Source organism: Polypterus senegalus, chromosome 5, assembly GCF_016835505.1.
Source record: "Polypterus senegalus isolate Bchr_013 chromosome 5, ASM1683550v1, whole genome shotgun sequence".
NCBI lineage: Eukaryota > Metazoa > Chordata > Cladistia > Polypteriformes > Polypteridae > Polypterus > Polypterus senegalus.
The window spans coordinates 177941912-177958312 of NC_053158.1; the positions used below are offsets into that span (position 1 = coordinate 177941912).

Sequence of the window (16401 nt, forward strand, 5' to 3'; positions counted from 1 at the left end):
TAGTCTGTCTTGTGGAACTTGAATAAATCTCTTGGAAATAGTGTTGTCTCGTCTCAAGATTTTCTTTTATAATAGAGAGATACTTTGCAGCTTTGTCTGGGACACATTTTGAATCAATTACTTTTCTTGATAATGATGTAGGTGGTAAACAAGAAAGTGGGTGAAGGATCACCATGTGTGCTGCTATATGTTTCTTATCTTATTTTGAAAGCAAAAAGTGAATCTGAATTAAAAGAGAAGATATTAAATGGACAGCTAACTTGGAAGAAAAAGGCCTCAACATAAATATAGGAAAGACCAAGGTGATGGATGGAGGCAAAGGGTGTGGAAGAGCTTTATACATCGCAATGAGGCATGTGTGTTAAATGTGTTTAAAGAAACTCAATCCAATGCAATACAGGTCAAAAGTGGGTTCATACAAGATATTGTGACATGAAGGTCTGCAGAGAACAAATGAAACCTTTGTTTTTAGAAGGTGTGTGAGAAGGGATCAGAATGCTGATGTAGAAATTGTAAATTGACAATATAGTTATTTAGGAGATGGTAGGGAATTTCAGATACTTAGGTGATACTTTGAGTGCATATGTTGATGTTAGCACAGCTGTGACAGCCAGGATAGGAAGTACATGCAATATATTCTGGTGGCTCTCCCCTATTCTCACTCCTAAAGGAGTCTCTCTGGCATTGAAGGATAAAGTTTATGAAAACTGAGTGAAAAGTGGTATCGTCTATAGGACTGAAACTTGCCCAAAGAAAGGAGAACATGAAGCGAGGCTGGAAATAACAGAGATGAGAATGATCAGTAGGATTTGGGAAATGTAAAGATGTGAGAGGAAGATAAGAGTTAAGAGAAAGACTTGGTGTGGAGGTGATCGATGTTGTGCTAGTCTCACAGTGCCAGACATATAATATTAATATGTTTCACAACAACCATGAGTGAATTTTGTTGAAAATTGGGTGGAAACAATTAGACAGATTACTGAGTGTCAAATTTCTAAACCAATTCATAGCCTAAATGAAGACTGCACTCAAACTAGGTGTGTTGATTTTGAACTAAGAGGAATGGTGCTCTTTTTTATCTTTCACTATCTTTCCATAGTTATTTTACTAACACATTTACCCTAGTTATTTTGTAATACATGAATAGAAATGGGACACTGCAACCCCGAATGTTTAAAATATGTGGACTGGAAGAAGTTGGGGCCAGGTTTTTAGGAAGAAACCCTATAAGTACTGCCTTTTCAGTGATGGTTTTCACTGCTATTCACTACATGCTTTTTAGCAAGTTGTCCCCAGACATGCATTCTCATTCAAGACTCACATTTGCCCTTACAAGATTAGTATTGTACTGACAAACTAGCATGGTTTGGGCATGTGGAGTGAAAGGCAGAATGTGATGGAAGAATAAATACACCAAGATGGAGGTGGAAGAGGCGATGAGGCCCAGAGAGAGGCTGAACAGAATGGTGGTTTAGAGATTTTGTCTGTTGATACGAAAAGAGACTGCACAAAAAAGGTTCAGGTGACAACTGGCTGTCCAGAAAAGTAAAAACTAGTGATAATGATGTTATGCTTGATTTTCTTTTAGCATATATTATTTCTATTAAATAACACAAAATACAGAGAGAATACAATGAAAATACCACATCCATTATACATGTTTTTTCATCCGATAGCATGTTTTTTAGCACTTTTGGCTACTGCTGTTGTATTTCCAATGCTACAAGCCAAGATTAAGCAGACTACACTTTTTACCTTGCATTGGAAAGCTACCCATGCTGCTAATTTTGAACTGGGCACCAGTCTGCTTCAGGACCAGTTCATTCTGCAATGTATTATATAAGGGAACAATTATTAAGAATTGGCCTATGAACACTTATTTGAAATGTTTTTTGCGTGTGATACAGTGTGTTCTGTTAGGTTCCTGTACAAATATATATGTGTGCTGGTTAACGTAGACATACTCTGTGGTTATCAATTAAAAAGAAGGATTTCCTTTGAATCTTCTGCTGTCAGCATATTTATTAAACATATATACTGTAATAACATCACTCTAATTTTAATTTTAAGGTACACAGGATATACCTCAGTGTAGACATACCAGATTAAGTAGCAGCCAAGAAAAATTTTATTTGGGGAATGTTTAAATGTTCATTGTGCTACATTAAAATAGAAAGCATGGGGAACACCACAGGAAATCTTGACAACTTTGATGAATATGTAACACATTGAAAGGATCACACAATATGTAATAGTTAAGAAAATTGGAGGTACTAAAAGAAGTGTTGGTGATAATCCATATTTTGCCTCTATAGCTTCAGTAACTTTACAGGAATGCTATAGCAAAACTCTTCTCCAAAATTCTTGTCATCACAGAGCAGTTTTGTTTTCACAGAAGGAACCCAGAAAATAGAAGAGAGTGGCTTGGTGAATGGCTGTGTGTAACAAAGTGTCAGAATACTTCAGATTTGGAAAGAATCTGAAGGATACACAATGATCTGAATGTAGATTAAGACATTTGCCTCTCTGTTCTTATTAGTACTTTTTTGCCATTTTTTTGTTTTTCTGTAGGGATAGTATTTCAAAATCCAAAATGTCAAGCTTCATTGTCATGTGTGTATCTTTATTTGTCACCTTTGTTTGAGAAATATCTTTTTTCACTTAAGGGTGTCAGCCATTATAGAATTTCAGTGAGTAGTTAATGTATTGCAATGACGAACTGCATGGTTGCTAGAGGCTTCCTTCTAGGAGATACCATGATTCTTGTCATGAACACTTACTTATAAATTCTTGCATATGTAGTACTATTAGTGCTTTGCCTGAAATTACAGATACGTGAATAAATGCTGGTTTAGTGCCCTGGGTTCTGTTTTCTGGTATCAGCTTACAGATTTCCATGTCTCCATTTAATTCTCAGTGTTAGCGTTTTGGTTGTGGTTGAATTATTGTGGTCTTTTTAACAGCTCTTAGCAATTTTTGTTTGACCACAGTAATGAATAAACCTGTTTGTTCTAGTTTCTATCTTGAAAACTAATTGCATCGCCTGGTCTGTGGCTAATAACATCTAGCAGTTTCTCTCATTCATTTTGTCAGCAGGGTATTTGAAGACAGCAGCTGGAAATTAAAACACAGGTTGAGAGATTCTGCGGTCGGCCCAAGACAATTTGAATACTCACATCTGAAATAACAAAATGAAGCCACATTAAAGCCTGTTAACAGAAGCTACGTTTAAATTCCAGGGAGCAGTGGACAATGTGTCCCAACAGTTCAGCAGATCATTAAAGATTAAACAATATTTTACTAGGGTCAAATAAGCAGACATGTAAATTCTGTGGTAAAGCAAATCATAGTGATGATGATCACTGCTACAAGCATCAGAATACACGAGGCAAGAAATGACACATTAGACATGTTTCAGAAGCCAAAAATGAGAAACTACTATTTTAAAATATCCTCTGTACGTGACATATTGAATTCTGTTATGCTGCTATACAAAGACAGACATATGCCAGTGAAGTTAGTGTGAGTCTGCAGTGTGAAATATTCCAGTAAAGAAGAAGAACCTACTTTGCACTCCATGTTGTCATCTAATATCATTTTCTAAACCGCTTAGTCCAGACCAGGGTCACGTGGGGGGCTGGAGCCTATCCCAACTAGCACAGGGCCTAAGGTAGGAAAAAGGTGCCAGTCTATCGCAGACCCCCTGTTGTCAGCTGTGTTATTGGACGGAGATTCAGTATAACTCTCCTTACAAATGTTGTGGTCTCCAGGACTTAACACATGCATTCCCCTTTGATTACCTGCTTAATCATACTGAATCAATTTCATTTTACCAATTAAGCCTAACCACATGTGCATAGCATTTGAGACGGAAGCAAGCAACACCAACGATGTAAGAATGTGAAAACTCCACATTGATAGTGACTGGGTCCAGATTTAAAGATAGTTATAAAGTTATGAAAATAGCGTTGTTAACCATCATGCCACCATATCATATCAATCCATGATATAATTAGACGAAAAACAATCCATCTTGCTTTTAGTTTCCATTATTTCTGCTTGAACATACCCCTCCTTTACAAAACTATCATTTCAAAATATAACAGCTAAGAAAAACTACATTGTGAAGGTGCAGTATAAGTGAAAGGAAAATTTCTAAAACATTCAGCTCACAGACCTCAATTAGGTTGAGCAAGCTTTATATACTGTTGTATATTAACTATACTAATATATCATTTTAATGATATAGTGACTACTGTTCCTGATGTACACTGTATAAACATATTCCAAGAACAAATATGTAGTTTAATCTCCTAATGCTATGGAAGTGTGTTCTCTGATTGTCCAGTAAATATGAACTTCACGGAAAAATGCCAAAATTGCACCTAAAATCTTATGCTAAATTGTTTAATTAAGAACATGCTATAGTATTTTACTTTGACTCCAACATTCTAGAGCCTTGAATAATTTAATCCCAATTAATTGCATCGAGAATGCACAAATACTTCTTGCTATTAAATTAATTTTCTTGCTATTAAACTGTTATAGTCAATAACCCATGACCATCTCAAATGCCCCCAAACTACTCATGTTTAGAAAACCCAACAACTGTCACCCAGCTTAAGTTAGTTAGACTAACAGTTTTCACTGAACTTCTGAATAATTTATTTTTTAAGCTTCTTGTTTACTTATCTTTTGCTAACTTTTTTTCCAATCACTCAGATATATTATATGCATATAGATTTTGTGACTCAGAATAATAATAGAATAATAACGTGCTAAAATAAATAAGTGGTGAATACTAGCTATTGCACACGAATGCAAGAATGCATTATTTGGTGCCTAAAAGTTAAAAACCAGTAAGCACTATGATAGTATGAACTATTCTACAGCACACATAACACACATTGGACGTTTTCTTAAAGTAATAACATAATCAGTCTTAACTTACCCCAGCCAATCAGAGTGAAACCCCAAAGATATTTTCTATCAGAAAAGAATGTCATAAAGATTAGGCTGTGGAGATACAAGCCTTCCACCAAAATCCAGTAATAGTTGGTCGCCAGGAAATACAGGAAAAAGGTAACGGCCACTTTGCAGCCCGCCTGAAAAACATTGGTGAAACTTCATTGATTAGTTCTTTGACACCACATAATGAATACAGTATGATCAAAACTGATATTGGAAACTTAGTATGTATGCTATAGTTTACATTTTCCTTTTGTATGTCAGTAAATTATACTTGGTGAATATTTATTTGAAGTAGTGGATAACGCTGGACTCTATAGATTTTCAGCTGTTCACAAGGTTGCAAAGACATTACTTATTACTGATAATTGATGTAATAATGTAGCAGCATGTCAGAAAAGTACCATATGGCATCTTCTTTTGCTTGACTATTCCTAAACACTGACAATAGACTTTGAGATTGTGTAATATTAAATACTGTTACTTCTAAATATGCATTATAGTACCAGTGAAACGGCAAAAAGACATTTAACCAAGATTTTACTCTATTATTAATGTTTTCATTCATTCCTTTTTAAATCTTAAAGAAGTATGTCAACACCAAGTCAGCCCAATCATCACTGTAGACGACTCAGTTTGAAGAAACCTACTCCAGAATACAGATGAAGTAATGTCAAAGTGGGTAGAGCTATTTATGGAGGGCCTATTAAATCTATTAAGGTACAACATTTATTTTTGAAAACTTTTACATGTTTTCTATGAAGAAGACATGCTATATCCATTTTTGTAAATGTTAAAAGAAATATTACACTTTGACATCTAGGAACCTGATTCAATTAACCAATATATTGTAAACAATGTAACTGTCAAGGGATATTTGAATAAGTCCATTTTGTCAAGGGCATTGTGACCTCTTATCAGTTTATATAATTTGCAAGTAGACTCCTGACTAAATGATATTATTTTAATTTTTGTGCCCCTGCTTTCATGTCATAATCTAAACATCCAACGGAGTGAACAGTATAACAAGATTCCACAGCTTACTGCAGCTTCCAGTAAGGAAGCTGATATCAAGCTTTGATTTATAATTTCATGTATTATCTAATAAACATTCAAATATCCCTTCAGTGATAAGGGAAGGAAACATTAGTTCATAAATATAATACAATAATTTTATGAGAAAAAGTATTTTTTTCTTGTAATGCCCAATTTTTTACTTTGATGATCTGTACCAAATTGAGACCCAGAGCTATTTTCACACCAAATGTTAGGATATTATTACTTCTCAAAGGTTACCTGACCCAACTGAGAAAATGGACATGTTTGTGTTTTAACATAAATGCTGAAGTATACTTTGTGTATACAGTATTTATTGACTGAAAAAAATATTTTGGTTTTTACTTTGATTAATTTGTGTGTGTGGTTTGTGTTCCCCTGTGATGGACTAGCACCCTACCCCGTTCCCCATGCTTGCTGGGATAGGCTCCAGCTCCAGTCACCCTACTCAGGACTAATGGGGCTTAGAAAATGGTATGATATGGTATGGATTAAGAATGATTTGCTTGCATTTTTTTGCATGTAATGTACTCAAGCCCTTCAGTTTAAGATGATAGGAAGTTACAGGTAAACTTAATACACTTGGACCACACTTCACAGTATTGCTCCATATCACACATACACTATAGGGAAAGAGAGAGGTTAGGAGCACACACTGATACAGTGCATTGCCGCACTCACCACATGACAAACCAACTCAGGATCCAGATTAGGACCCGAGTTCAGCCATGCAAAATGGTGATACCTTAGCACCACACTAGTTCAAATGGGGTGGAACAGTGTGAGGTTTTTTTATGGTAGCTAGAGTGCCAATTCTGCCACCAACCCCCAAGTTATTCCCTGCAGGTTGGAGGGCCTACATGCAGGGATGGATGCAGATTAGCGTCATACCCAGGACAGAGCAATTGCAGGTTAAGGGCCCTTTTAGCATTTATGGGGTTCAAACTGGCAACCTTCCGATTACCAGTGCAAAATCCCTAGCCTCAAAGCCACCACTCCGCCCACTATAGGGAGGCTGTTTAGGAAACCTGAGATTTATTTTATTAGCATCTATTAGATTGTAATTGTTTTCCTTTTATAATATTTGTATTATTTGTATTTTGAAGATGAACTAAAACGGGCATGACCTGCAGAAAAGCAATTTTAATTAGTTTGATCTATTTATAATATAAAAGGTAATAATTTATACTGTTTTGTATAGGGTGGTCCAGATCTAATTATGAAATTGTCATTACACTATAACTTATTAAGTTTATTACACAGAAAATCACCCGAAAAAACCTGGACCACCGAGAAGTGTGTGAACTGACAACATGAATAATCGCCTTTGCACCGAACTGGAATCGTCCCTGCATAAATCAAAGTCATCCAGACAAACTGGATTTGCATAATTGGATCTGGACCACCCTCTATTGTAATATCACCTTTGTGGTATATCATATAACGGTTTATTAATTGCCTATCTTGGAAAATTTTGGACACACATCTGTATTATGTATCTTACTCAATCTGTATATATTGTAGTCTACTGTATTTCACTTATTGTTTTACTACTTTTAATCAGTAAAAAATCATATTGTCAAATGTGTACAGTTTCAGTCAGTATCAATGTGCTTGTTTGTACTTTTTAATAATGCATAGAGGAAACATGTAGACTGTGTGGGATGAAAGGTACAGGCTTCAAAAAGCAAGGCTCTCTAACAATCTTTGGACAGATTTGCACATCCAGACTCTAACCTTTGGGTTTAGGTAGATATGGCCAGGCTATAACAATTATATTCATCTGGAAACATTTTTGCAGTAAATTTTCCAAAAAACACACTTGGTTTTCTCTCACGTAATATTATCTGCTTATAATGAGAAGCATACCTTGGAAAGAGCTGGGTAGAACAGCATTGCCTGAACTTTTTTTCTTTCCAATTTTATTTATTCATTTATATAAAGTCAGTGCAAAAGTAATATCTACATGCATTATGCTAGTATTCTTTATAGGATCACCTTCTTATGTTTTTACTTACATATTGTGCCTTGTCTGCTGGTGGCGGTTCTGTGATTGATTTGAGATCCTCCACACTAACCCGCTCCATATCTTCCAGTGTTAAGCCTGAGTAAAGCACAGCATCTTTGATGAAGATACTGATGGCCCTCAGCATGAAGGACACAAACAGATGCATGTGGATGTAATTTCTGGTGCAGTGTAGACGTCTAAAAAAAAAAAATCTCTTAGTTATTTCTGCTTACAAAGCTTGCTACTATTTTGTACTAATCTGGAATTTTCAGCACAACTGGATGACTCTCATTCCAAGCACTATGCAAGATCACACTTTAATTTTTTTTTTTTTTTAAAGACTGCATTTAGAGCTGCTATTTTCCTAAACAAGTGTGTGGTAGAAATAATAGTTAATACAAATTCATCAATGGTGTAAGCAGCAATATTTAGATGTTTTCAAACAATAAACATTATTACCGGTAAGTGAAAATTGTATCAGAGATGTTTGTCAAAACATTAATTCGACTTCAGATTTCAGTTATCTTTCATAACAATGAGAACAATAAGCACAACAAGTTCAACAATAATTAAAATGATAAGGATTGGCACACTATCCGGGCTTATTGTTGTGTTGTCAATCGTTTAATAAAACTTGCATTTCCACAAAAAGAGTTTTGAAATGTGTTTACGCAACTTGCCAAGCAAAAATCAGGATTTATGAAAGAAAATTTGATGTGAGAACTCTGACACATGCGTACAACAAAATTATAGAGAAAGTGGGAAATGATAAAACCCTTAAGTAACGAAATGCAGCCAAACCAGCCAGATGACCACTCACACGTATAGTAATTAATCATCAATCCAAAATATAATGTGTGTTGGCATAACTAAGATACTGTAATGAATCTCAAAACTGATGAATATGAAGTATACATTCTACTTTAGCCCCCTTTTGCGGTGGCCAGTGCTGCGTATTTACACTGAATGACTTCTTTATTTTTTCACCGGTTTATATAACCTGCCTGTTGTCACTTGAGGATAACAAATCAAATTCACTCCATGCATAAAGAAAAGTCTAAATATCATGTCCTATAGCCTATTCATAACCTAATTGTTTGACACAAAATGGCTTGTATGGTGCTTCTTGAAAACTATGTAAATGAGCATATACAAAGGGAAGAGCATTTTGGGACTGGCCACATTTATTTTTTGCCTATGATGATGACTGGTTTATCACCTGATTTAGACTTTCAAGAGCCATTTTAACTAAATGCTTAATTGGGCCCAGCACTAGACAGAGTGCCTGAAATTGGGCTTTATTTGTTTATATTCCTATTTTATGAATGGCTGGCTTTCTGGCAAAAGGCACCAATCAGAAACTGGCTGACAAGTCAGAAACATTTCAGGCAAGCTTTAGCTCCATCATGTCTGCTGTGCTGTAAGTGATAAACCAACTGATAAGTCACTAGATTCAGTTTCGACATTGTTTGGTTGTATATGCCAACATAAAAATGCAATCTGCAGTAGTGTTTGACTTTCCTAATGTACTATATTTGGGGCACTCATATTGCAACAAGGGCTCCTATTGAGAATGATGCTGCTTTTGTTAACTGTAAACACTTACTTTGAGGGAAAGTGGAAGTCGACTTGCTGATGTTGCTGTACATGATGGCTGGCTTGATGGTAAGCTATCTGGCTGAACCTTCTGTGTTTTTATAGCCTGTACTGTTCATTGGAACAGCAATCATGTCATTACATGTGCCTGGTGATAGTGGCTACTCACTCATATGCTGGGGCCTTATGCCTTTCCCCAATCCAGAGTGCAGAAGAAAGGCATCATTTACAGCAGAGATGGGGACAAGTCGCATATGATCAAGTCCAAGCAAGTTTCAAGTGTTAACCATCAAGTCTCAAGTCACAGTTAAGACAAATCAAGTAAGTCAAGTCAAGGGTTCACCCTAAGCAAGTCAAGTCGAGTCCTGATAAGTTTCAAGCCAAGTCAAGTCAAGATGTAGTACTAAAACAAACAGAGGTTAAATTTTCGATACGTTTATTTTTGTACAGAAAAATTTTTACAGAAAAGATGAACTTATATACATATATTATGTATCTTATTTGCATTGCTATATTTAAATTATATGCATATCTGTGCTACATTAATATCTGAAAATAAAATTGTGTTGCTTACACAAAATGTTTAAAACTAAGAAATCCAGTCTAAAATGTATAATGCAATTCAATCTGCAAGGATTAGTTTACTTTGACAACAACAATGTACAGATAATGTACTCACCCCCTTGTCATCCAATATGTTCATGTCTTTCTTTCCTCAGTCATAAAGAAATTGTTTGTTTTTTTTTTTTGTTTTGAGGAAAACATTTCAGGATTTCTGTCTATATATAATGGATATGTATGGCGCGCCGAAGTTTGAACTTCCAAAATGCAATTTAAATGAAGCTTCAGAATGCCCGAAATGATTGGTTATTTTCCAAACAAATTGACAATTTATATACTTTTTAGCCTCAAATGCTGGTCTTGTCTTCTCTCTGTGCAGTCTGTGTGATTCGGGTAAATACAGTTAATAGATGTCAAAAAAACAACAATCTCTTTTATATCTTTAATGTCAAAACATCCTGCAATGCTGTTTTACCTTTTTTTGTAAAGGGCATTTGAGCTTCTATACATGTTAACTGTGTAAACACTGTGTCTGCACTTTTGCTGCAATCTAAGACTGTATTTACCGAATCACACAGACTGCAGAGACAACACAAGACCAGCGTTTGAGGTTAAAAAGTATATAAATTGTCCATTTGTTTAGAAAATAACCGATTGTTTCGCTAGATAAGACTCCTCCTCCTCGGCTGGAATCGTTTAGAGTCTTCTGAAGCTGCATTTAAACTGCATTTTGGAAATTCAAACTTCGGTGCCATACATATCCATTATATAGAGAGAAATCCTGAAATGTTTTCCTCAAAAAAACAATTTCTTAATGATCGAGGAAATGTTTTATATATGATGCTTTAATACTTATGCTGTCCATTATAAGGCACAGTAGGGGATTTATCCACTCTTTTTAATCTAACGTTAGTGATGAATCTCGTTAATTAAAATGAACAGATCTTTTTCATTTCAGCAGAATATAAATATAATGTACAAAGTATGTTAATATAGCCCAGTGATGAAGTTATGAAGCTTAATCGTCATCTCTGTGGTGGATGCGCAATATACACGTTTCATACATAATATATAATCTGATATATTTGTTTTCTATTTGAACTGGTTTCATTGTTATACAGCACACAACATTTTGTTGTTATTGTGAGTGTACACAAAAAAATTATAGACACTTAACGTAACCGATTCGAACGATGAAATTATTCTTGTCTGTATGACCAAAAAGTTTTGAACGAGTTATTGAAGGAGAAGTGATTGCACCGACGCTTTCATCTTAGATTTTCATGCAGTATAACGTTACACGAGCTGCCATTCAACTAACCACACGCAGTCAGTCCATACAAACGCTTGAAAATGCGCACATTTAATATAGACATTATAGTTTACATATAATATCGAGAAGCCCTTTCATTTAAAGTTGCACTCAACATAAAAATGTGGCTACGCCACTGGTAACGTTATAGTGTTTTATTTATGAGATGATCATCACATTTCTGATAAAAAAAACATGCAACCAAGGCCAAATTATGACAAACAGAAAAGATTAATTTAATTAATTAGTAATCGTTTTATTAAATTGAATATAAAGAATTCGACTTTCTTACCTTTCCTTGTGGTTTTTGAAGTGCCGGATGAAATTTAATGTTGTGGTTGTCGTGTCTGATACTCTCGCGTTGCATTCTCTGCATCTGGCAAATCTTTTTTTGTTAGTACGGTCTAGTTCAAAGTCCTTATAGCCAAACGTGACTATATGAGGAGCTCGACTATTGTCTGCCATGTTTGGTGCGGTTTGAGTTGTGCAGCGTTCTTCTTCTTCTTCTTCTTGGTAACGTTAAGAGCTGTGCAGCGTTAAGGGCACAGGCGCCAATTATGGTGCTGCTGAGTCATAATTATTTTATTAAATTATTTTATTTTATTAAAAGAATTATATTTAAAAGTTCAAGTCATTGTCGAGTCTTCCACTTTAAGTCAAGTCTCAAGTCACTTACTCTCAAGTCAAAGTCAAGTCAAGTCATTTTCCTCTCAAGTCAAAGTCAAGTCAAGTCATTTTCTTACTTCAATCAAGCAAGTCTCAAGTCCTGAAAATTGTGACTCGAGTCTGACTCGTGTCAAGTCATGTGATTCGAGTCCCCCATCTCTGATTTACAGCAAACCATAGCACTGTTAGGATGTGTCAGATGGGAATCTGCTCCACCAGCCAATGAAGGACTGCAGCATCCTCATCGTATATGTACAAGATTGATTAGCATAGTCCATATATGATAGTTTCAGGGTGGCAACTAGGTGGAGATACATGATCGTGATGAAATCATAAGATGATCATGATTTATAAAGGTAAATTACATACAAATGTGTGTATGGCACATTTTAAAAATATATATATTTTTTGTCATATGCATTTTTCTGTATTTTTACGTACATACGTATATTTTCACATTTGAATCCATACAATTTTTTTATGAATGAGACCTCATTACAGGGTAAGGTCTTTGTGACTCAGCTCATTGCAGGGAACATTTCCATACACATTTTAAAGTCAGACATGATGAGAACCAGGACTATGAAATGTTTGTGCTGTCTTGGACAGGAGGCCTTTTGGTATACTACCTGACACAGGTATGGAGATCTTGTAAAATCCGTAAAAGTGGCTATTCAAAGAATTACACAATAATATGTAGAGACTGGGGAACATTTCATAATACTACTCTAATAATCCAGTAACCCTCCAACTCGACAGATGAGTGTAGTGGAGCCTGGGCCCTTATGCTTTGGCATGTGCTCCCTATTTTATTAGGCAGGTTACTGCAATCGTGTCTAGCCCTTATAATATAGATTAGGTATCAGAACTAATGGAACACTGGCCACCTGGAAAAGTCTGGCATAGGTGGCCACTGGAGTTCTGTCAAGTAAGGAGTAGAAGCAAGGGCTTGTATAGCATTGTAGAGAAGAAGAGGTCAGAAGTGCTTAAAGACAGATCGAGGTATTAAGAAGAGTGTGAATTTACATGGTTTTGGACATGGTTAAGAGCTATAGCCAACCCACTTGAAAGAGAGGACCTATTACTTACTTACTTATTGTTTTGTGTTCTCGCTGAATGTAAATCCGTAATTAATAAAACACCATTATTGTAATACTTCTGAATTCCTTTCAGGTGTTTTGAGGCCAAAACACCTCCAAAAGTTAAAAACATCTGCATTCACTGGGAAAATGATTAGGAACACCTGTACAGCTGCTTATCTGTGCAGTCATCTAATGTAGCAGCAGAACAATGCATAAAATCGTGTACATACAGGTCACAATCTTTAATGTTCACATCCAAAACCAAAATGGGGAACAAAAGTGATCACAGTCATTTCAACTGAGCCATGATGGTTGATGCCAGAAATGCTGGCTTGAGTATATCTGTAACTGCTGATCCTCTGGAATTATCACACACAACAATCACTAGAGTTTACTCTGAATGGTGTGAGAAACTTAAAATATCCAGTGAGCAGCAGTTTTGTGGATGGAATCGCCTTGTTAATGAGAGAGGTCAGACAAGAATAATCAGACTGGTTTGAGCAGTAAAGCATCTCAGAATACACTTAAACTTTGAGGTGGATGGGCTACAACTGGAGAAGGCCACCTTGGGTTCCACACCTTTCAGCCAAGAACAGAAAGCTGAGGCTGCAGTAGGCACAGGCTGACCAAAAATGGACATCTGAAGACTGGATAACTGCAGCCTGGCCTGACGAGTCTTGGATTTCCGCTGAGACACACAGATGGTAGGGTCAGACTATGGCACTAATAGCATGAATCAGTCTACAGTCCAGGCTAGTGACAGTTGTGTAATGATGTGGCGATTGTTTTCTTGGCAGACTTTGGGCCCCTAACAATCATCGTTTGAATTCCATGGTCTATTTGAGCCTGGCTGCTGACCATGTGCATCCCTTCATGGCCACAATTTGTTCATCTTCTTTTGGCTACCAAATGAGAGGAGGCCATTTAGTTTTTCTTAAAGGTTGTCAAGGTTTCTGCTTCAATTACATGTCTCGGTAGTTTGTTTCTAGAGCCACACAACAGTGTGCTTAACAAAGTGCTTCCTGGCTTCAGTTTTAAACACACACCCCCTTAAAGCATGATAAAGCATCATGTCACAAAGCAAAAGTCGTCTCAAATATGACAATGAGTTTAGTGTTCTTTTGTGGCCTTTCCAATCACCAGATCTGAATCCAGCACAAAACATTTGCAATGTTCTAGAATGGGGGATTTGCAGCATGAATGTGAAGCTGACAAATCTGACAGGAATTGTGTGATGCAATCATGTCAACATGGACCAAAATCTAAAAGGAATGTGTTCAATATCTTCTGGAATCAATGCTATGACGAACTGAGGCGGTTTTGCAAGCAAAAAGAGGCCTTACCTAGTATTAGTGTAGTGTTCCTAAAAATGTGATCAATGAATGTACGCTGGAATTCAAGTTAAAATTCACCAATCAGTCTATGAATCTGTAGCACCCTGGGCGAAAATCCACAGAAAACAGAGAGAGAAAACATGCAAAATCCAGAAAGACTTGAGTTGTGAGTCAACAGTGCGACCCGCTGTTTGTGATTAAATGGAACTACAATGTTCAAAAAAGCTGAAGAAAGGTAAACTGAACATATCGGCCATAAGAAAATGAGTGATACAAATCTAACATAACATATATTGCACCTAATCTGTAAAATATCACAAAGAAATACTAAAAGAGTGAGCGGTACAATTACACTTCTGGGCATAAAACAGTGCTCCCACAATCCAAACAGAAAAAGTACAAGATAAAAATAAACAGAAACATTATACCAGCAATCACTTCCATTTGCAGACTTTATGATGGAAGAAAAAATATATGTATAGTTCAATGTGAGAAAGTCTTTCCTCATGAATGAGTCAAAATCCAAACAACCATGGCTATAGGAACTCACATCTCAATGGAAAAGTAACGAAACATTAAAACCTCATTGGGTGTCAAATCATTGCTTTCAAATGTGTTTTATTATCTACAGTTAGTGTAGTTAGATGCCTTTGTAATATTAAAACCATACATAAAGTGGAATTATGCAACACATATCATTTCAAGTAATAGACAAAATGACTTAAAGTATTTCAACCACTAGAAAATCATATGCTTTGCAGTTCAGATGGAAACCATTTTCACATGGAACACTTTTTGGCAAGGTCAGCATAAGAAAGGCAGACTGACTGTGGTTGAAAATCCATTTACTGAAATGTGAAAGATGTGGGATATTGCACTTTTAATCCATTAACTTTAATATAGGGAGTAGGGAAAGTGGGCTAAATTGCTGCATTTTAGTTCAAATGAAACATATTTTGTAACCACTGCTGTGTGGTGAGAACCTGCACATTTATTTTGGGTGTGTCCATCCTATAATATTTACATTACTAAAAATAGTTACAATGCATATTTATTAGCCCACACTGTGGAAGTTACTATAGCCTCATAAATCATAAATTTTATGACTGGAGATTATAACAGTCAAATTTCATTTTGTCTGTCAGAGGCACACAACAAGGAAAAGGCTTAAGGCAAGAATAATTACATATGATTACGTCCTACTTATAAAAAGCTTTGGCTTCTCTTAATAGTGAATGGCATGCACATGGGTGAACACTCGAAAATCAATTTTCTTGAAGTACTTCTTAAATATATTTCCCAGGAAAACAGGGTTGGGTGTGCAGGGAATGTGACTTCCATAAATTTGTTAGATCACTTCAAGACTGAGAGTCTACTATCAGCTGAAGTGTGAAGCAACCCATTATGCATAAGGGGTAAGAAAATAGCTACCCCTCTAATTATAACACAAGCCTTTTCAATGAAAGCTCTATTAACTCCCAATCACCCTAGGCAGTGTGCAAGTCTGCATGTTATTATAGGAGGACTTCACGGCAGGACCAAGCTCTGCAAACACTTGCCAATGGGGTGCCTCACACACCCCACTTGCTAATAAAAATACAGCAGACTTAGCTCACAAAGTTTTCCATTTTCAGGACTTCTGTTTTTACCGCTTTAAATACATTTTTAGTGTCCAGTAAATCAATCTCATTTCAGTCGCTTGTTGATGCTGTTGCAGTGCTGCAGTTAGGCTGTGTGATTAAGATATACAAACACCTTATTGATCGAAACATTCTTCTGTGATATTCAGCTGTAATATTTCAATCATACCACTTCAAG

General features: G+C 36.0%; 1 protein-coding gene across 1 annotated transcript in view; it reads right to left on the reverse strand.

Moving 5' to 3' along the window:
- The window catches only part of pth1r (parathyroid hormone 1 receptor), a 460775-nt gene that overhangs the window by 105655 nt on the left and 338719 nt on the right, over positions 1-16401 (reverse strand). The window contains exons 6-7 of the mRNA XM_039753666.1: positions 8043-8229; positions 4952-5105 (exon numbers count right to left, since the gene is read on the reverse strand). Of these exons, the coding sequence (XP_039609600.1) occupies positions 4952-5105; positions 8043-8229 (341 nt within the window). The remainder of the gene's footprint in view (positions 1-4951; positions 5106-8042; positions 8230-16401) is intronic.